Genomic DNA, 22,079 nt, shown 5'->3' on the forward strand with positions numbered 1-22,079 from the left:
TCAGCAACTCCCGCAGCTTGCTCAAACTCATGTCCATTGACTCAGTGATCCCATCCAACCATCTCATCCTCTGTCCTCTCCTTCTCCTGCCTTCATTCTTTCCCAGCATCAGGGTCTTTTCAAATGAGTCAGCTCTTCACATCAGATGGCCAAAGTATTAGAGTTTCAGCTTCAGTATCAGTCCTTCCAATGAATATTCAAGACTGATTTCCTTTAGGATGGACAGGTTGGCTCTCCTTGCAGTCCAAGGAACTCTCAAGAGTCTTCTCCAACACCACAGTTCAAAAGCATCAATTCTTCAGCTCTCAGTTTTCTTCACAGTCCAACTCTCACATCCATACATGACCACTGGAAAAACCATAGCCTTGACTAGACAGACCTTTGTTGGCAAAGTAATGTCTCTGCTTTTCAATATGCTATCTAGGTTGGTCATAACTTTCCTTCCAAGGAGTAAGCGTCTTTTAATTTCATGGCTGCAGTCACCATCTGCAGTGATTTTGGAGCCCCCCAAAATAAAGTATGACACTGTTTCCACTGTTTCCCCATCTATTTCCCATGAAGTCATGGGACCAGACACCATGATCTTAGTTTTCTGAATGTTGAGCTTTAAGCCAACTTTTTCACTCTCCTCTTTCACTTTCATCAAGAGGCTTTTTAGTTCCTCTTCACTTTCTGCCATAAGGGTGGTGTCATCTGTATATCTGAGGTTATTGATATTTCTCCCGGCAATCTTGATTCCAGCTTGTGCTTCTTCCAGCCCAGCGTTTCTCATGAAGTACTCTGCATAGAAGTAAAATAAGCAGGGTGACAATATACAGCCTTGACGTACTCCTTTTTCTATTTGGAACCAGTCTGTTGTTCCATGTCCAGTTCTAACTGTTGCTTCCTGACCTGCATACAAGTTTCTCAAGAGGCAGGTCAGGTGGTCTGGTATGCCCATCTCTTTCAGAATTTTCCACAGTTTATTGTGATCCACACGGTCAAAGGCTTTGGCATAGTCAATAAAGCAGAAATAGATGCTTTTCTGGAACTCTCTTGTCTAGGTGCACAGTGCTATATGTGTGGATGGAGAGTTAGAGGGATGATATGTTTATATCAATTGTTACTATTGAAAAATTTGATGATTTTCCATTTTCAGTGAGAAAGAAGCAGTGTTGCAGAAATTAGAATTTTGTAATCAAGGTGAATTATTTTTAGCTGTGTGACCTTGAGCAAATTATTCATCCATGCTAAGCTTCAATATTCTCATCTGAAAAATAGGAAAGAAATGAAGTAATTCATATAAAATACTAAGTTCAGCATGAAGTGGCTCTTGCTCAAAATGGTAGTTTCTGTTTTTTGATGAAAAAGAAAGCTAATTAATTGAGAAAGGTCATGTTTTGGATGGTTTGGATTTTTAAAGTTAAAAATATATTTAAATTTGATGTGCTTAAAAGTAGAAAGCTCTGAAAATTTTTGTGAGCTTGAGGAAAGTATAACTTTTCAAAGACTAAGAAAGGGCAAATTAGAAGGGTAAAGAATGTGGTCAGGAGAGGGGAAAATAGAAAAACAGTCTACTGTAGTCATCCAGTGTGAACCAGCTTGTCTGATTTCAGAACCCAGCTATACCATGACTAAGTGTCCAACTTTGCAAATTTTATTCACTTATCTAGGCCTCAGTGTTGTTGTTTTTTTTTTAAGATTTTATATTCATAGAGTAGTTTAGGATCATAGCACAATTTAAAAGAAGGTGCAGAGGTTTCCCATGTACCCTCTACCCCCACATATGAGTGATCTCCACCATTAATTACATCACACATCAGAGTGGTACATCTGCTACAATTGATGAAACGACATTGACACATCTTTAGTACCACTGGTCCATAGTTTGGGTGTTGTATGTTTAGAGGTTTGGACAAATGTTTAATTACATGTCGCTGCTGCTAAGTTGCTTCAGTCATGTCCGACTCTGTGTGACCCCGTAGACGGCAGCCCACCAGGCTCCCCCGTCCCTGGGATTCTCCAGGCAAGAACACTGGAGTGGGTTGCCATTTCCTTCTCCAATGCATGAAAGTGAAAAGTCAAAGTAAAGTCGCTCAGTCGTGTCCGACTCTTAGCGACCCCATGGACTGTGGCCTACCAGGCTCCTTCATCCATGGGATTTTCCAGGCAAGAGTACTGCAGTGGGGTGCCACTGCCTTCTCTGTTAATTACATGTATAAGTCATCAAATACCACACAAAGCTTTTTCATTTCCCTAAAAATCCTCTGTCCTCTGTCTGTTCATCCCTTCCACACCTGCAACCCCTGTGGCAACCATTCATCTTTTTACCAGTCCCCAAATTTTATTTTTTTAAGAATGTTATATGGTTGGAATCATACAATAGTAGCAATTTCAGATTGGCTTCTTTGATTTACTAATATACATGGAAGGTCTCTCCATGTTTTTTCCTGGTTTGATAGCTCATTTCTTTTTAGCACTAGATAATACTCCCTTCAGAGAAGGCAATGGCACCCCACTCCAGTACTCTTGCCTGGAAAATCCCATGGACGGAGGAGCCTGGTGGGCTGCAGTCCATGGGGTCGCTAAGAGCCGGACACGACTGAGTGACTTCACTTTCACTTTTCACTTTCATGCATTGGAGAAGGAAATGGCAACCCACTCCAGTGTTCTTGCCTGGAGAATCCCAGGGACGGGGGAGCCTGGTGGGCTGCCGTCTATGGGGTCACACAGAGTCGGACACGACTGAAGCGACTTAGCAGCAGCAGCAGCAGCAGTACTTCCTTGTCTAAGGGTGCTACTGTTTATTTATCCCTTCACCTACTGAAAGGCATCTTGATTGCTTCCAAGTCTTAGCGATTATGCATGGAACTGCTATAAATGGTGTATGCAGGGTTTTGTGTGGACATAGTTTTCAACTTCATTGGAGTGTGATTTCTTTGGCATGAGATACCATGGAGTGAGATTTGCTGAATTGTATGGTAAGCGTTTAGCTTTGTTTAGCGAGATTTTAGTATCACCTTACAGAATTTCATTAGGATTAATGAGATAATCAATATAAATTGCTTGGCAGAGTACCTGGTGTATGGTAAGGGCTCACTCAATGTTAATTACCTCTTCTATTATTATTATTAATGTTATCTAGGAAAAGTTGATTTAAAAAACTCAGTTCATGTGACAGTATGGATGGAGAAGTTGGTACAGAATAGAGAAGTGTCAGAGAAAAAGTGTAAAAACATTTGATGATTAACTCCATACAAGACAGGTGCATCTACTTCAGTCCTAGATTTTCAGGATGTCCTTGTCTCACACTTGTAACCCTGCATGGAAGAAATACGCCACTTCCTAGATCCCCACGCTCCCTTTGGACTAATTAAGAAGGATCATATCAGGTAATTATAAGTAATGGTTATGTAAATCTCCAGATAAAGAAGAAGATTGCTGAATGTCCTCCAACTCTGATCCATACATACATGCCAGGTCAAAATGGTGTAGTGGAAAAGCCCTGGAAGTCCAGTCTGGAGAGCTGTATTCACAATATTCCTCACTATGGGTTATGAGCTTTGTGAACTTGAACTTTTATCTTGGTAATTCAGTTTCCTCAGCCATGAAATGGAAATGAGACTCCCCCACTAGTTACTGAGAGAGTAAAATAGGATAATGAATGTGAAAATAGTGCCTGGAATTTGAGAGAAAGTTAATAAATGTAAGATTAATCTTAATACATGGAGTCACTAAATAGCTTGTTCAGAGTCAGCGCCATGATAGTAAATTAAAAATGCAAAGTCGTCTGTCACTAGTAACATCTTGACTAATATCTGTCATTGGTTATGAACACATGACTGTTTCAGTGAATTTATAGATTCGCATTTTCTTTTATTCACTAGGCATAAAAGCATATTTATTCTAGAGAGTTTTGATAGCAAAATACATAGCATAAAGCCAAAAAAACAAAATTCACTTATAATTTTACCATCTGGAGATAAGAAATGTTAAAATTATAAATTATTTTCTTCTGACCTTTTTTCTTTCTGAAGATAGTAAGTTAAACTTCTAAAAAGATAATCCAGATATATGTTTCACTTAAAAAAATGATATGATACTAAATTTACAGATTTGATTAATATTTTGTCTTATGATATTCGTGTAAGTTTGCATGTATTCATGCTAAGTCCCTTCAGTCATGTCTGACTCTTTGCAACCCTCTGGACTACAGCCCTCCAGGCTTCTCTGTCCATGGGATTCTCCAGACAAGAATACTGGAGTGGGTTGCCTTGCCCTCCTCAAGGGAATCTTCCTGACCCAGGGATTGAACTCACGTCTCTTCTCTCTCCTGTATTGGCCAGCGAGTTCTTTACCATTAGTGCCATCTGGGAAGCCCTATTCGTGAATATAGGATTAATTTTAAAAAGCAGTGCAGGTTCTTTCTTACTCTCTTCTTTTCTCCATCAAAACTATGCAGTTTATATGAAGAAAATTTTGTTTTCTATACAAGTGTTGTGTTTTTTTTTTCTACTTGTTGCTTATTTCCATTCTCCACTTGAATAATATACTCAGAATATGAACATTTAAGCAGGCAGCAATCAGAGGAGAAAACATTTATCTGTAATGCCAGCCAAATGAAACAATGAACTCTTTCATCTTGATTCTAAACTCTAAATGTCTGCTCCGAGGTTTTTGAAGTATCCAGTTGGTTTGAAGCCACTCAGAGAACCAGCAAAATAAGTGGTTGAAGCAGGCAAAAATATAAACCCTAAACCTTTCCCAGCTTTGCATAATCATCATATTCATTTACTTTTTACTAAATTTGCCTTTGTGAGGGTTAGGTCAACCAAACCTATCTCTCCATTTTTGTTTTTTCTTTTTGATATTCTGACAGTTCCTTCCCAGTCTAGTCCCAAATTTTCCCAAATACTTAACACATTTGACAGCCATCAATTTTATTAAAGAACCACTGTGAAGAATTTTATAATAATATGGATATGTTAAAATTACTTAAAAATATTTATTTGTAAATTGAAGTAACAGAATAGTTCAATAGGTGTTTCTGCCTTCTTTTTAAGCATTCTTTATTGTGTCTAAACACACTACCTAATGGTAGAAATACTCACATTATTTAATCTCTGATCCCATTTTGGGGAAGGAAGCCATTGACAATTACTCCAAAGTGTCATTTGTAATGGAGAAAGGATTACTCCAGAATATGTTGTTGTTTACTTGCTAAGGCGTGTCCAACTCTTTTGTGACCCTGTGGACTGTACCCTGCCAGACTCCTCTGTCTAGGGATTCCCCAGGCAAGAATACTGGCTTGGGTTGCCATTTCCTTCTCCCGGGCATGTTCCTGATCCAGGGATTGAACCCCCATCTCCTGCTTGGCAGGCAGATTCTTTACCACTGAGTCAGTCACCTGGGAAGTCCTCCAGAATATATTACCTGTGTTCTTTTATTGAAAATAAATACTAGTTGAGCACCCACTATGTCTTAGACACTAGGACTTTAGCAGTGAAGTCAGTGAAGTCAGTAAAGTCCCAGTTCACATGGAGCTTACCTTTCAGAATGAAAAACTGAGCAATACATAAATTAATAGGAGACTCTCAGATAATGATATCAAGTATTAGATGCATTTATTATTATATTATATTATATATATAATTATATATTATAAATATATTATATTTATTATTTTGTAGGACACAGGTGTATTCTCTTTCTTCATCCTATTTAATAAGTACACTTCTTAATCTCTAAATAGTGTATTTAAGAATTTTAGCTTGGTGTTGATGGTAGCTGTTTTTTCCTTATGATGTAGTACACCCAGTCTAAACTTTGTGATACAGAGTGAGAGTGTAAGATCTTCAGAGTTGTTCACAAAATTAGCAAAGTTTAAATTATTCCATATTATCAATATGTTATCATACTAATGTTAAATTCAATATGCTATATCTGATACATTCTGAAATATATTTTATACTCTCATCTGAACAGTGTATTATAATATTATGTGTATGTTAAGTATCATGGACTAGCATTTGTTGAAGGTTGGAATGAGGTTGATTTAATGACAGCAATGTATGTATACATAACAGCAAGGTATAATCAACTAGGCCATTTCTTTCTATTCTTTACACTCAAAAGTTTATATTTTGATTTTTTTCCTTCCTGCTGGAATACATTTTTTAAAAATCTGGTATATGTCTTCAAAAAAATTTTTTATTCCCCTTTCAGGAATTTGCTGCTCTGACAAAAGAATTAAATGCTTGCAGGGAACAACTTTTGGAAAAGGAAGAAGAAATTTCTGAACTTAAAGCTGAAAGAAACAACACAAGAGTAAGTATAAAACTGCCTCTGCTTGGAAGTAATTCCATAGTTCAGTGTCTTATCTCTAATACATTCATAAAAATAGAAGCCTTTAAAAACTTCAGGAAGACTTCAAGCAGACACCAACTTATTGTCTGTTACTTAGAGTGAAAGAGAATATACTACAAAACTCAGAACAGGAAGACCAGAAACCTAAATTATAGCCTTGCCTACTGAATCATGGTGTTGCCTTAAAAAATGTTAGTGTTTCTTCTGACCTTTGTTTTTTTTACTTTAAAAGGAAAAGTGGCATTTCCATTGTGAGTTCCAGACTGTTTTGCAATGGAGTAGGTGGGTCATGCTTCAGACACTGGGAGTGGGCAAGATGGTAGGGTCACAGGTTTGAAAGGGGAGCATGATTTTGCCTTCTGGGTACTATGAGGGAATGGCCTGACGTTCATCCTCACCTCACCCTCAGAAAAACAATAATTTTTTAAAAAGATGTTAAAAATGTAAATCACTGAAAGAGGACTCTCCTAATTAAAAGAGGCATACCTTTTCTATTTTAGAAGCTCATGAAGGAGACTTCCAGTTATGATATTTTTATTTCATGAACCTGATGGAAATTACAATAGTCTGCTCTTGAAAACCCATGTGTTTGTTTAATCACATGACTTGCTATCATCAGAGGTACCTTATTTTCTAGTTCAGAAGAAAAATTGACTAAATTTCAGACTGTGTAAACTGTCATATTACTTATCAATGAGAGAAGTTTTTCTAGTAAAATAATGTAAAGTAAAACCACTTTGGTGTGACTGTAGTTCAATTTCAATATGAAGTAAGTGAAAATATTTGAAGTGTTAAGAGTTCTGGCAGATTAATACTGAGAGAGTAAGGTATGTTAATTATGTACTCATTGTATGCTTGGTCTTAGTACCATAAAAATGACAGCTGAATATTGTAAGACAAAACATGAATAAAGCTAGAAAACATTTTTTCTACCTTTCTAAATGATGTGGAGGATTTTTGTTGTTGATTACATCAAGGGAAATAGATTATGAAGCCTTCCTTGTGCAAACCATTGATTTATATGTAACAACTTAGTTACATAATCACCTCCCCCACCACCTCAGAAATATCCAGGTCTGAAAATCAGAAAATCTTTACTCTTCCCCTATAATGCCCTATTCTGTTCAGTTCAGTTCAGTCACTCAGTCATGTCCGACTCTTTGCGACCCCATGAATTGCAGCACGCCAGGCCTCCCTGTCCATCACCAGCTCCTGGAGTTCACTCAAACTCACATCCATCGAGTCAGTGATGCCATCCAGCCATCTCATCCTCTGTCGTCCCCTTCTCCTCCTGCCCCCAATCCCTCCCAGCATCAGAGTCTTTTCCAATGAGTCAGCTCTTCGCATCAGGTGGCCAAAGTACTGGAGTTTCAATACCCTATTAAATGTTGCTAAATATAAGATTTTTAAATGGATTTACATAATAGTTTCTCCTTCTGTGTGGTGTATTTTTCTTCTTGCTATAAACACCCACTTACTGGTCATGGAGAGAAAGCAACAAAGTAATGTGATCTCACACCCAAAAAGAATTTTTTATTAGATTGTGGGAAAGTTTGAGTAGAATTGAGTGTCTCAACTTCTAGGGTCATGATAAGCTTGTGACTCTCTCTTTTAACATTGAGAGGTTAACATATGCTTACAAACTAAAACAGATAACACAGAAAACACAGTTCATAAAGAGAACTCATAAGTGGATGGAGGTTTTGTTGTTCATTTTGAGTATCAGCAAAAGCAATAGATCAAAAGGTAGGATATTTGAGTGAATTATATCTGTTCTCAAATAGAAAATAGAATTTTCAGAGGAAGATGAATGAATAAATTTTATCTTGTGTATCGCACAATAATAATGGTAATCATATAGTGACATATTGATTAAAGGTGAAATGTCTCTCTCTCTGTTTTACGTGTTTCACTCACATTATCCTCACAGCAATCCTATTGTCCCCATTTAACTGATGAGAAAACTAACACAGCAACTTGCCCCAAGACACACAGCTTGTAAGTGACACACCTGGAGAGTGCGCTCTGTGGCTTCATCAATGGCTGTATATTTTAAAAAGCATATTCCTGTTACTCACAAGTAACGTGTGACCTAAGGGATTATCTCTAGGAAGGAGCAGAGTTTGTTCAACTTCTTGTAATTCAGCCCCAATCTGTTTAGTAATCTATTTTCTATCAGCTGTGTGGAAAGTAATGTGCTAGGTATTTATTCTGATGTCACAGGTAAAGCTGTGGCCATTTATCATTTTGTCACTACAGATAAACCTGATCCTTGCCCCCAAAATAAAAGTGTACAAAAAAAAAAAAAAAATCAAAGTAATCACTAGAGTTGCTCCTAAACCCAACTGCCTCAAGTAATTAAATTGAGAAAATCCAAATAAAGTCATGTTAATCTTATTCATGATTGTACAAAAATAAAAACTTCAAAAATTGTAGTGCATATTTACAGAAACGTTCAAAAATCTTTATTGTTTAATATTTCCACACTAAAAAGAATGTGGAAAAAAATAATGAAACAAAATTTGTTATTCCTAAAACTTCTCTAACCATACCCATGCAAGTTGTATTTGTAGAAAACAGCATTCCTGCCATTTTTCAACATACTGAAATCAACTGCTGAAAATTACCATATTTTTGCAGAATTATTCGAATTAAAGGGTGAGGGGAAAATATAAATATTTATATAGTTACTATTTCTTAATATAAGAGTAGAAAAGTTTTGTTGTTGTTTCATTCTTGCTGTTTGTTGTTTCAACTGCTCTGGTACCTGAAGAGCTCAGAGATGACTTATTAACAATGATCCTTAGTTTAAATTAAAGACTGAGTTTGAAACATTCCTTACTATGCCCTTACTTTTGTTTTGAGCCAAAAGAATTATATTAAATGAATGTTCAAATAAAATCAGACACTAAAGAAAAGCTTCCCATTCTTGATCAGCCTGTCTGTACAAGTTAAAATCCCTCTAAATTTGTTTCCTTGAGGAGTAGAAAGTACAATCCAGTTGAGAAAAGGAAGACCCTGGTAGTTAAAAGCAGATAAAATATGTGTGTGTTTGGGTTCATGTATATTTTTTATGAAGTGCTACAATAGGTTATGACAAACACAAGAGTGAGTAAGGTACAACACATGTTCTCCCTACAGCTATTCAGTGTGGGACTCAAACGTGCATAAAACCCATTGTCAAACGATGGGTCATGTCCAGCCCTTTTGCAACGTTATGGATCATAGCCCACCGGACTCCTCTGTTCATGGGATTTCCCAGGCAAGAATACTGGAGTGGGTTGCCATTTCCTTCTCCAAGGAACTCTTTTCTTAATGTGAAAAGAAAACAAGATCCTGTAGGGTACCTAAGCCATGTTTGAGAGTAAAGGATACTAAGTGGACTGATTAAGAAAGCAATTTGACTGTTTTCATTTTCCGATGCTGCTATTGTGTTATTTGACCGTATTACAGAGGCCAAATTAGTTTACAGGGCAGAATACATTTCTACTTGAATATTGTATGTGATTGAAGATAATTGCACACAAGGTGATATTGTAGAAAGACTTATAGTTTTAGAAATTTAGTTTAAAAATTCTCAGTGAGGCAATATGTGTCTATGGATATAGGATTTGATACGTTTATGTGTATAAATATCCAGGCTGTGGTCATTTAAAGTGAATTCCAACATAAATTAATGGCCACTCACATCGTCCCTCCAGTCCTTTGAGTGTATACCAAAGGGTGCCTTCTGCAAGATTCATTAAACATCAAAGTTTTGTTTCTAGCAAAGGTGTACAAATTAGTAGACTGCTGGTGGCATCTTAGGTAAGTTCCTTTTTATTTGTAATAGGTTTTCATTTAAAGCTTAAAAGCCATAGATACCTTCTAGATTAGAACATTTTCTGGCCACATTCTCCAAGATAGATAATTTACAAGCATTATTACTTCAGTTCAACAACTATTAAGCCTCTATTATAGAGAATATTTTTCTAGGCATCAAAGAGTGTTCAGAATATTTAAATTGTCAAACTCTTTAAAGAGTCTGGTTTATATCACTAAAAACACAACTGTTTTTGTTATTACATGGACGAGAGTTCCCAATTGCACAAAACAGTACAGTCTGCCGTTTTAATCAAGAAGGCTTTAATTAAAGCCTATGAGAAATGTCTAAACTGAGCTTACGTGCATGATTTCTAGGACAGCATTTCTTAGCTTTGTGTTTTTCTTCCATCCGATGTCCCAGAGACACGCAGCCTCTGCTAATACCTGTACCAGCAAGAGGGATGCCCCCTGCCCAGCTCCTGTCCTCACCTGACTCCCCTCAGAATCTCTCCTGTGCAGGGGGCCGGCTATTAAGTCACACGTCTGCCACCTGGTGGTGAACATGCCTGAGAAGTGTTTTTTGGATTGTCCATTGGAATGATGGCATTCAGAATGTGGGGGCCTATCAAACATGGAAGATACATTCAAAAGATTGGGGGCAACCTGAGATGTTAGTCTGCATTACCACCCAGATTTTATCATACTTGTTTTCGTATTAAAATTCCAAAAAGCATACTGGCTAGCCCACTCTCTCCACTATTGATTCACCTCATCTCATTTGGGTCACCTCTAACTCCCTCCTCCCTCTTCTCTTCTCCATGTAACCCTGTGAACCTCTCTGAGTGACCCCCACTGTAGAGAAACTTATCATCTTTAATGTAGATGTCTTATCAATGGTGCTGTATAGAAGGAGAAGTTTTGAAACTACTGTAAAAATAAGACTGATAATCGGAAGCAGGAGACTTAAGTCCAAACCCTGACTCCAGGGAACTCCTGACTCCAAGGAACATTCATTCACAGGAGCTCATCAAACGCCTCCATACCGACACTGAAACCAAGCACCACACAAGGGCCAATAAGTTCCAGGGCAAGACATACCAAGCAAATTCTCCAGCAACAAAGGAACACAGCCCTGAGCTTCAAGATACAGGCTGCCCAAAGTCACCCCAAAACTATAGACATCTCATAACTCATTACTGGACATTTCATTGCACTCCAGAGAGAAGAAATACAGCTCCACCCACCAGAACACCGACACAAGCTTCCCTAACCAGGAAACCTTGACAAGCCACCTGTACAAACCCACACACAGCGAGGAAACACCACAATAAAGAGAACTCCACAAACTGCCAGAATACAGAAAGGACACCCCAAACTCAGCAATTTAAACAAGATGAAGAGACAGAAGAATACTCAGCAGATAAAGGAACAGGATAAATGCCCACCAAACCAAACAAAAGAGGAAGAGATAGGGAATCTACCCGATAAAGAATTCCGAATAATGATAGTGAAATTGATCCAAAATCTTGAAACTAAAATGGAATCACAGATAAATAGCCTGGAGACAAGGATTGAGAAGATGCAAGAAAGGTTTAACAAGGACCTAGAAGAAATAAAAAAGAGTCAATATATAATGAATAATGCAATAAGTGAAATTAAAAACACTCTGGAGGCAACAAATAGTAGAATAACAGAGGCAGAAGACAGGATTAGTGAATTAGAAGATAGAATGGTAGAAATAAATGAAACAGAAAGGATAAAAGAAAAACGAATTAAAAGAAATGAGGACAATCTCAGAGACCTCCAGGACAATATTAAACGCTACAACATTCGAATCATAGGGGTTCCAGAAGAAGAAGACAAAAAGAAAGACCATGAGAAAATACTTGAGGAGATAATAGTGGAAAACTTCCCTAAAATGGGGAAGGAAATAATCACCCAAGTCCAAGAAACCCAGAGAGTACCAAACAGGATAAACCCAAGGAGAAACACCCCAAGACACATATTAATCAAATTAACAAAGATCAAACACAAAGAACAAATATTAAAAGCAGCAAGGGAAAAACAACAAATAACACACAAGGGAATTCCCATAAGGATAACAGCTGATCTTTCAATAGAAACTCTTCAAGCCAGGAGGGAATGGCAAGACATACTTAAAATGATGAAAGAAAATAACCTACAGCCCAGATTATTGTACCCAGCAAGGATCTCATTCAAGTATGAAGGAGAAATCAAAAGCTTTTCTGACAAGCAAAAGCTGAGAGAATTCTGCACCACCAAACCAGCTCTCCAACAAATACTAAAGGATATTCTCTAGACAGGAAACACAAAAACGGTGTATAAACTCGAACCCAAAACAATAAAGTAAATGGCAACGGGAACATACTTATCAGTAATTACCTTAAACGTAAATGGGTTGAATGCCCCAACCAAAAGACAAAGACTGGCTGAATGGATACAAAAACAAGACCCCTACATATGTTGTCTACAAGAGACCCACCTCAAAACAGGGGACACATACAGACTGAAAGTGAAGGGCTGGAAAAAGATTTTCCATGCAAATAGGGACCAAAAGAAAGCAGGAGTAGCAATACTCATATCAGATAAAATAGACTTTAAAACAAAGGCTGTGAAAAGAGACAAAGAAGGTCACTACATAATGATCAAAGGATCAATCCAAGAAGAAGATATAACAATTATAAATATATATGCACCCAACACGGGAGCACCACAGTACGTAAGACAAATGCTAACAAGTATGAAAGGAGAAATTAACAATAACACAATAATAGTGGGAGACTTTAATACCCCACTTACACCTATGGATAGATCAACTAAACAGAAAATTAACAAGGAAACACAAACTTTAAACGATACAATAGACCAGTTAGACCTAATTGATATCTATAGGTCATTTCATCCCAAAACAATGAATTTCACCTTTTTCTCAAGCGCACATGGAACCTTCTCCAGGATAGATCACATCCTGGGCCATAAAGCTAGCCTTGGTAAATTCAAAAAAATAGAAATCATTCCAAGCATTTTTTCTGACCACAATGCAGTAAGATTAGATCTCAATTACAGGAGAAAAACTATGAAGAATTCCAACATATGGAGGCTGAACAACACGCTGCTGAATAACCAACAAATCACAGAAGAAATCAAAAAAGAAATCAAAATTTGCATAGAAACGAATGAAAATGAAAACACAACAACCCAAAACCTGTGGGACACGGTAAAAGCAGTCCTAAGGGGAAAGTTCATAGCAATACAGGCACACCTCAAGAAACAAGAAAAAAGTCAAATAAATAACCTAACTCTACACCTAAAGCAACTAGAAAAGGAAGAAATGAAGAACCCCAGGGTTAGTAGAAGGAAAGAAATCTTAAAAATTAGAGCAGAAATAAATGCAAAAGAAACAAAAGAGACCATAGCAAAAATCAACAAAACCAAAAGCTGGTTCTTTGAAAGGATAAATAAAATTGACAAACCATTAGCCAGACTCATCAAGAAACAAAGGGAGAAAAATCAAATCAACAAAATTAGAAACGAAAATGGAGAGATCACAACAGACAACACAGAAATACAAAGGATCATAAGAGAGTACTATCAACAATTATATGCCAATAAAATGGACAACGTGGAAGAAATGGACAAATTCTTAGAAAAGTACAACTTTCCAAAACTGGACCAGGAAGAAATAGAAAATCTTAACAGACCCATCACAAGCATGGAAATTGAAACTGTAATCAAAAATCTTCCAGCAAACAAAAGCCCCGGTCCAGACGGCTTCACAGCTGAATTCTACCAAAAATTTAGAGAAGAGCTAACACCTATCCTGCTCAAACTCTTCCAGAAAATTGCAGAGGAAGGTAAACTTCCAAACTCATTCTATGAGGCCACCATCACCCTAATACCAAAACCTGACAAAGATCCCACAAAAAAAGAAAACTACAGGCCAATATCACTGATGAACATAGATGCAAAAATCCTTAACAAAATTCTAGCAATCAGAATCCAACAACACATTAAAAAGATCATACACCATGATCAAGTGGGCTTTATCCCAGGGATGCAAGGATTCTTCAATATCCGCAAATCAATCAATGTAATACACCACATTAACAAATTGAAAAATAAAAACCATATGATTATCTCAATAGATGCAGAGAAAGCCTTTGACAAAATTCAACATCCATTTATGATAAAATCTCTCCAGAAAGCAGGAATAGAAGGAACATACCTCAACATAATAAAAGCTATATATGACAAACCCACTGCAAACATTATCCTCAATGGTGAAAAATTGAAAGCATTTCCTCTAAAGTCAGGAACAAGACAAGGGTGCCCACTTTCACCATTACTATTCAACATAGTTTTGGAAGTTTTGGCCACAGCAATCAGAGCAGAAAAAGAAATAAAAGGAATCCAAATTGGAAAAGAAGAAGTAAAACTCTCACTATTTGCAGATGACATGATCCTCTACATAGAAAACCCTAAAGAGTCCACCAGAAAATTACTAGAAATAATCAATGACTACAGTAAAGTTGCAGGATATAAAATCAACACACAGAAATCCCTTGCATTCCTATACACTAATAATGAGAAAACAGAAAGAGAAATTAAGGAAACAATTCCATTCACCATTGCAACAGAAAGAATAAAATACTTAGGAATATATCTACCTAAAGAAACTAAAGACCTATATATAGAAAACTATAAAACACTGGTGAAAGAAATCAAAGAGGACACTAATAGATGGAGAAATATACCATGTTCATGGATTGGAAGAATCAATATAGTGAAAATGAGTATACTACCCAAAGCAATTTATAGATTCAACGCAATCCCTATCAAGCTACCAACAGTATTCTTCACAGAGCTAGAACAAATAATTTCACAATTTATATGGAAATACAAAAAACCTCGAATAGCCAAAGCGATCTTGAGAAAGAAGAATGGAACTGGAGGAATCAACCTACCTGACTTCAGGCTCTACTACAAAGCCACAGTTATCAAGACAGTATGGTACTGGCACAAAGACAGAAATATTGATCAATGGAATAAAATAGAAAGCCCAGAGATAAATCCACGCACATATGGACACCTTATCTTCGACAAAGGAGGCAAGAATATACAATGGATTAAAGACAATCTCTTTAACAAGTGGTGCTGGGAAATCTGGTCAACCACTTGTAAAAGAATGAAACTGGACCACTTTCTAACACCATACACAAAAATAAACTCAAAATGGATTAAAGATCTAAACGTAAGACCAGAAACTATAAAACTCCTAGAGGAGAACATAGGCAAAACACTCTCCGACATACATCACAGCAGGATCCTCTATGACCCACCTCCCAGAATATTGGAAATAAAAGCAAAAATAAACAAATGGGACCTAATTAACCTTAAAAGCTTCTGCACATCAAAGGAAACTATTAGCAAGGTGAAAAGACAGCCTTCAGAATGGGAGAAAATAATAGCAAATGAAGCAACCGACAAACAACTAATCTCAAAAATATACAAGCAACTCCTACAGCTCAACTCCAGACAAATAAACGACCCAATCAAAAAATGGGCCAAAGAACTAAATAGACATTTCTCCAAAAAAGACATACAGATGGCTAACAAACACATGAAAAGATGCTCAACATCACTCATTATCAGAGAAATGCAAATCAAAACCACTATGAGGTACCATTTCACACCAGTCAGAATGGCTGCGATCCAAAAGTCTACAAATAATAAATGCTGGAGAGGGTGTGGAGAAAAGGGAACCCTCTTACACTGTTGGTGGGAATGCAAACTAGTACAGCCACTATGGAGAACAGTGTGGAGATTCCTTAAAAAACTGGAAATAGAACTGCCTTATGATCCAGCAACCCCACTGCTGGGCATACACACTGAGGAAACCAGAAGGGAAAGAGACACGTGTACCCCAATGTTCATCGCAGCACTGTTTATAATAGCCAAGACATGGAAGCAACCTAGATGTCCATCAGCAGATGAATGGATAAGAAAGCTGTGGTACATATACACAATGGAGTATTACTCAGCCATTAAAAAGAATACATTTGAATCAGTTCTAATGAGGTGGATGAAACTGGAGCCTATTATACAGAGTGAAGTAAGCCAGAAGGAAAAACATAAATACAGTATTCTAACGCATATATATGGAATTTAGAAAGATGGTAACAATAACCCTGTGTACGAGACAGCAAAAGAGACACTGATGTATAGAACAGTCTTATGGACTCTGTGGGAGAGGGAGAGGGTGGGAAGATTTGGGAGAATGACATTGTAACATGTAAAATATCATGTAAGAAACGAGTTGCCAGTCCAGCTTCGATGCACGATACTGGATGCTTGGGGCTAGTGCACTGGGACGACCCAGAGGGATGGTATGGGGAGGGAGGAGGGAGGAGGGTTCAGGATGGGGAACACATGTATACCTGTGGTGGATTCGTTTTGATGTTTGGCAGAACTGATACGATTATGTGGAGTTTAAAAATAAAATAAAATTAAAAAAAAAAAAAATAAAAATAAAATAAAATAAAATTCCAAAAAGCAGCAATACTGATATGTATCTACCCAACAATACAAATAGACTTCTTAGACAAAAATAAAATCTCCTATTCACAAAAAAGATTAATAATATCTCAATACTGTATTCAGCCACGTGCATATGGTTCTTCAGTGCACAGTTATGCTCTCATTAAATATCAATATTATCCTAATATTTTGTAACCTATGGACTACATAGGTATTCATCAGAATCAACATCAGTTCAGTTCAGTTCAGTCGCTCAGTTATGTCCAACTCTTTGTGACCCCATGGACTGCAGCACACCAGGCTTCCCTGTCCATCACCAACTCCTGGAGTTTACTCAAACTCATATCCATTGAGTCGATGATGCCCTCCAACCATCTCATCCTCTGTCGTCCCCTTCTCCTCTCACCTTCAATCATTCCCAGCATCAGGGTCTTTTCTAATGAGTCAGTTCTTTGCATCAGGTGGCCAAAGTATTAGAGTTTCAGCTTCAAAATCAGTCCTTCTAATGAATATTCAGGACTGATTTCCTTTAGGATGGACTGATTGGATCTCCTTGCAGTCCAAGAGACTCTCAAGAGTCTTCTCTGACACCACAGTTCAAAAGCATCAATTCTTTGGCACTCAGCTTTCTTTATAGTCCAACTCTCACATCCATACATGACCATTGGAAAAACGATAGCTTTGACTAGATGGGCCTTTGTTGGCAAAGTAATGTCTCTGCTTTTTAATATGCTGTCTAGGTTGGTCATAACTTTCCTTCCAAGGAGTAAGCGTCTTTTAATTTCATGGCTGCAGTCACCATCTGCAGTGATTTTGGAGCCCAAAAAATAAAGTCTGACACTGTTTCCACTGTTTCCCCATCTATTTCCCATGAAGTGATGGGACCGGATGCCATGATCTTCGTTTTCTGAATGTTGAGCTTTAAGCCAACTTTTTCACTTTTCTCTTTCACTTTCATCAAGAGGCCCTTTAGTTCTTCTTTGCTTTCTGCCGTAAGGGTGGTGTCATCTGCATATCTGAGGTTGTTGATATTTCTCCCGGCAATCTTGATTCCAGCTTATGCTTCATCCAGCCCAGCGTTTCTCATGATGTACTCTGCATATAAGTTAAATAAGCAGGGTAACAATAAACAGCCTTGACATACTCCTTTGCCTATTTGGAACCCGTCTGCTGTTCCATGTCCAGTCTAACTGTTGCTTCCTGACCTGCATACAGATTTCTCAAGAGGTGGGTCAGGTGGTCTGGTATTCCCATCTCTTTCAGAATTTTCCACAGTTTATTATGATCCACACAGTCAAAGGCTTTGGCATAGTCAATAAAGCAGAAATAGATGTTTTTCTGGAACTCTCCTGCTTTTTTGATGAATGTAAAATAGAATAAAAAGTAAAAACATAACAAGAAAATGGGAAAATAATTTAATATATGCTACGTATATGATACCATAAAGTAGAAAGATCTTGTTTTCTCCAACTGGTCACAAAGCCCTATTAGCAAATATAAATTCCAATTCTAAACCTTGATTCCTGGACCTATGTATATAGACCCATACATATCCTGAGAAAAATTGAACCTTGCTTTCATCACTAATTCTGAGTGTATACTTACAGAAAGGGAGCATCCCAGCCTAGCAACGTGTTGTCTCTCAGCTTAAATCAACATAGTTTCTTCCTTGGATGACTTAACCATTCTTTAGGATTAGCAGCTTCTGAAGATGTGATGGCATGGTAAAACCAGGGCTGAGAGCATCAGGCCATTGCATTAGCTCTTTCACTGGTTTTTTTTTTTTTTTTTTTTTTTAAGGAGGTGGTGTTAAAGTAGTGTTGTGTATGATAACAGGATTGTTAGCAAAAATCTAATAAGATGGTGTTACTGGTAGAAGCATAGCCATTAGAGAAGGCAAATCTATATTCAGAAAAAGGGTTTATTACAGTAACAAAAAACAGCTGCTTTTTTGATGGGAGGATTTGACTTAATCTGCTTGCTTCAAGATAAATAGTTGGTTTCCAATTATATTGTATTCAGAAGTTCAAGGTTGATGGCTACAGCAAATAACTTGGCTATTGGTCTTGAGTAGTATCCTGTCAACCTTGATGATGAGAACCCCATTTTGTCAGGCCAGTGAATAAATCCTATCCCTGAAACCATGGTCACTATTTTATGCCCACTGAGAAAATGCTGTGGTGGTCAAATAAATAGGCCAGTTTATCCACAGGATGAATCATTATGTCTACCAGATTATTGAAAAGCTGTACACCAGTGAGCACCAAAAATGTAGTTTTAGCTTAGAGCTAATATCCAAAGAAATGTTTGCATTCTCTTTTCCTTAGGGAAGATTTCCTGATTATCTATTGCTTCAAAACAGACCATCCCAAAATGTAATGACACAAGCAATATTTTGCTACATTCACAGTTCTATGGGTCAGAGATTCAGAAAGGGCACGGGTACGACAGCCCTTTTCTGCTCCGTAAGTTTTGGGCTCTCAGCTGGGATGACTTGAGGTCTAGTGGGCTTCCCAGGTGGCTCAGTGGTGGAGAATCTGCCAGCTGATGCAAGAGATGCAGGAGACACAGTTTCAGTCCCTGAATCTGAAAGATGCCCTGGAGAAGGAAATGACAACCCACTCCGGTATTCATACCTAGGAAACCCCATGGATAGAGAAGCCTGGCAGGCTACAGCCCATGGGATTGTTAGGAGTTGGACACGACTGAGCGCACATGCAGTGACTGGTAAACAATTTATTTTTTTTAATCTGAAAAAGAAAAAAATATATAGTGTTACTCATTTTCCATGGTGAAAATACTCCCATTGTTGCTGATTTCAAACTACCAACATGCTGTCACCGAATGCAGAGTTGGGAAAAAATGCACAGTAGTGAACCATTATATAGTATTTCTATTATTCAAATAAATTAAAGTAAACAATGCCGTGGACATTGGTAATAGTAAAATATAGTAAGATAATTAGGAAGTGATATATTTTGAATGGTTACTATTTTTTAAAAATATTTAATTATTTGTTGTTGTTCAGGCTCTAAGTCATGCCTGATTCTTTACGACCCCATGAACTGCAGCACGCTAGGCCTTCCTGTCCTTCACTATCTTCTGGAGTTTGCTCAGACTCATGTCCATTGAGTCATAAGCTTACATAATTTAAGCTTTACCTAACTGTGTTTAACCACAAGCTCACAAGATTTCTGAAAATTATCCTTTACCATAAGATGGTATGGGCCAACTTTAGCCTATGGTCTTCAGGTGGTGACGCAAATATCTGGGGATTGAAAGGTCTACTTGTGAGATGACTTCTTTGCTCTTGTGTCTGGCACCTAGGCTGGAATGACTGAAAGACAGACAGGTTTAATTGGGACTTTACATGTAAGAACCTCCATATGAGCTCTATGGCACAGTGGTCTCAGAGTAGTGAGTTTTTATGCAGTGGCTCCAGGACCTAAGAGCAAGTGTTCCGGTGAGCTAGCTGGAAACCGCATTGCCTCTTAGGACCTAGACTCAAAAGTCACAAATTGTAACTTCACTGTACAACGCAGGTTGGTCAGAACAGTCAGAGGCCTCCACAGATTCAAGAGGAGGGAACATAGGCTTTGTTTTGCAAGGTAACTGCTCTAAGTAAAGTCATGCGTGGTCACCAAGACAAATGAGATGTAACTTATCAGTAAAGTGTGGCAGCTCATTGGAATTCGGGGGATAAGAGTATTTTCTAAATTTACTTTTTCTAATTCTTGGGGGTGCCTTTTTATTTTCAAAGTAGTTCCAAGTTTTCCGAATAAGATATCTGGTAAGGCTCTGAATTCATCATACATTGTAATTCAGTGACCTCTCCTAGATCAGGCTCTTTCTCTTTTTTTCTGTTTTGTCTTGGGACCTCAATAAGAGGCTCTTCTGAGCAGCCGTAGCAGCTTCTGGGTTCTCTGAGCTTTGACCTAAATCTTAAAACCTTATGCTAGTCATTTTATTTCTTTTAACTCTTCAATGCAGTTCAAAGCAGCCAGCTCACCTCATTGTCCTTATATTCCTCCTGCCCTTCAAAATGGTCTATTGTCCCTATGACTCAGTCCATCAAAGCCTTACTTTCAGAGACACCTCATTTTAGAATAACTCAGGTGGTCATTTAACTATCCATGAATCATAGAAGATACTGTTCCTTCTTTTGATGTTAATTTAATTATTGATTTTTCAAATCTATCTGGGTCAGATATCCCAGATTCCCATTTGTCTGAGGAGTTCTTACTTATAGACATAGCTCTTACAAACTCCTGTTTTAATCAGGGTTCATTTATTCATTTAACAAAAATTTGTACACATCTATTATGTGCCAATCTTCTAGGCACTAAGAGATATGGCAATGGACAAAATAGGGAAAATATTAATAAATAAAAATACTTTCTTTCCTCATGGACCTTACATTGTTTTTTGAGAGACAAACTTAAACAAGGTGAATGTGTACAATAAATGGTGAATTAGATATAGACAAATGCTGAGAAGGGAAAACTAATATTAGATAAAGTTGGAGAAATAGGCAGAGCTCTATAACTTATGTGAAACAGCTTGGATTTAAGCAATGCACACATCTATAGATGTGTCTATAGAATCTATATAATTCAGGGGAGTAGAATACCATGATTATAATAAGAGGTTGGTAAACAAAAGCTCTTTGAAAATAATGATTATATCATCTTTATACTGAAGAACTTTAAATATTATTTTGATGCTTAAATATGATTCCTACTGACATCTATATACATTTAGTATCTCAGATATTTGTGTTTTTTTGTGTTAATAATAGGCAAAGTTTTCTGACCTACTGAACCATAATTAATGACAGTGAATACAGAAAAAATAACTTATTAAGAACTGAGAAATATGACACTAATATGTGACACTGAAATTAATAGTAGTTTTGTGGGAAAACTAAATTTCTCACTATAGTATGAGCTTTAGGAAAACTCTTGAAAGATAATAGTTTTTCTTTACATCTTTCCAACTCAGTATCTTATATCTGCCTTTTCCTATATTGTTTCAGTAATCCTGCTTGTTTTGCCTAGACACCATTTGTTAGCCTATGCTTTCACTAGCTTTCTGAAAATCTTTTCCCCTTACTAGTCATATGTTGTTCAGTTCAGTTCAGTCACTCAGTTGTGTCTGACTTTTAGTGACCCCATGGACTGCAGCACGCCAGGCCTCCCTCTCCATCACCAACCCCCGGAGTTTACTCAAAATCATGCCCATTGAGTCGGCGATGCCATTCAACCATCTCATCCTCTGTCGTCCCCTTCTCCTCCTGCCTTCAATCTTTCCCAGCATCAGGGTCTTTTCCAATGAGTCTGTTTTTCCCATCAGGTGGACAAAGTATTGGAGTT

At 37.4% G+C, this 22,079-nt stretch overlaps 1 protein-coding gene across 26 annotated transcripts in view; it reads left to right on the forward strand.

Moving 5' to 3' along the window:
- The window catches only part of PPFIA2 (PTPRF interacting protein alpha 2), a 507,997-nt gene that overhangs the window by 291,868 nt on the left and 194,050 nt on the right, over positions 1-22,079 (forward strand). For all 26 annotated transcript variants that reach the window (XR_003511286.1, XM_027543253.1, XM_027543239.1 and 23 more), the window contains one exon: positions 6,205-6,306. Coding sequence is in view for 25 of the 26 variants with exons in the window: in XM_027543253.1 (XP_027399054.1) it covers positions 6,205-6,306 (102 nt within the window). In the remaining variant the exon portion in view is untranslated. The remainder of the gene's footprint in view (positions 1-6,204; positions 6,307-22,079) is intronic.

The sequence above is a fragment of the Bos indicus x Bos taurus genome, chromosome 5, assembly GCF_003369695.1.
Source record: "Bos indicus x Bos taurus breed Angus x Brahman F1 hybrid chromosome 5, Bos_hybrid_MaternalHap_v2.0, whole genome shotgun sequence".
Taxonomy (NCBI): Eukaryota; Metazoa; Chordata; class Mammalia; order Artiodactyla; family Bovidae; genus Bos; species Bos indicus x Bos taurus.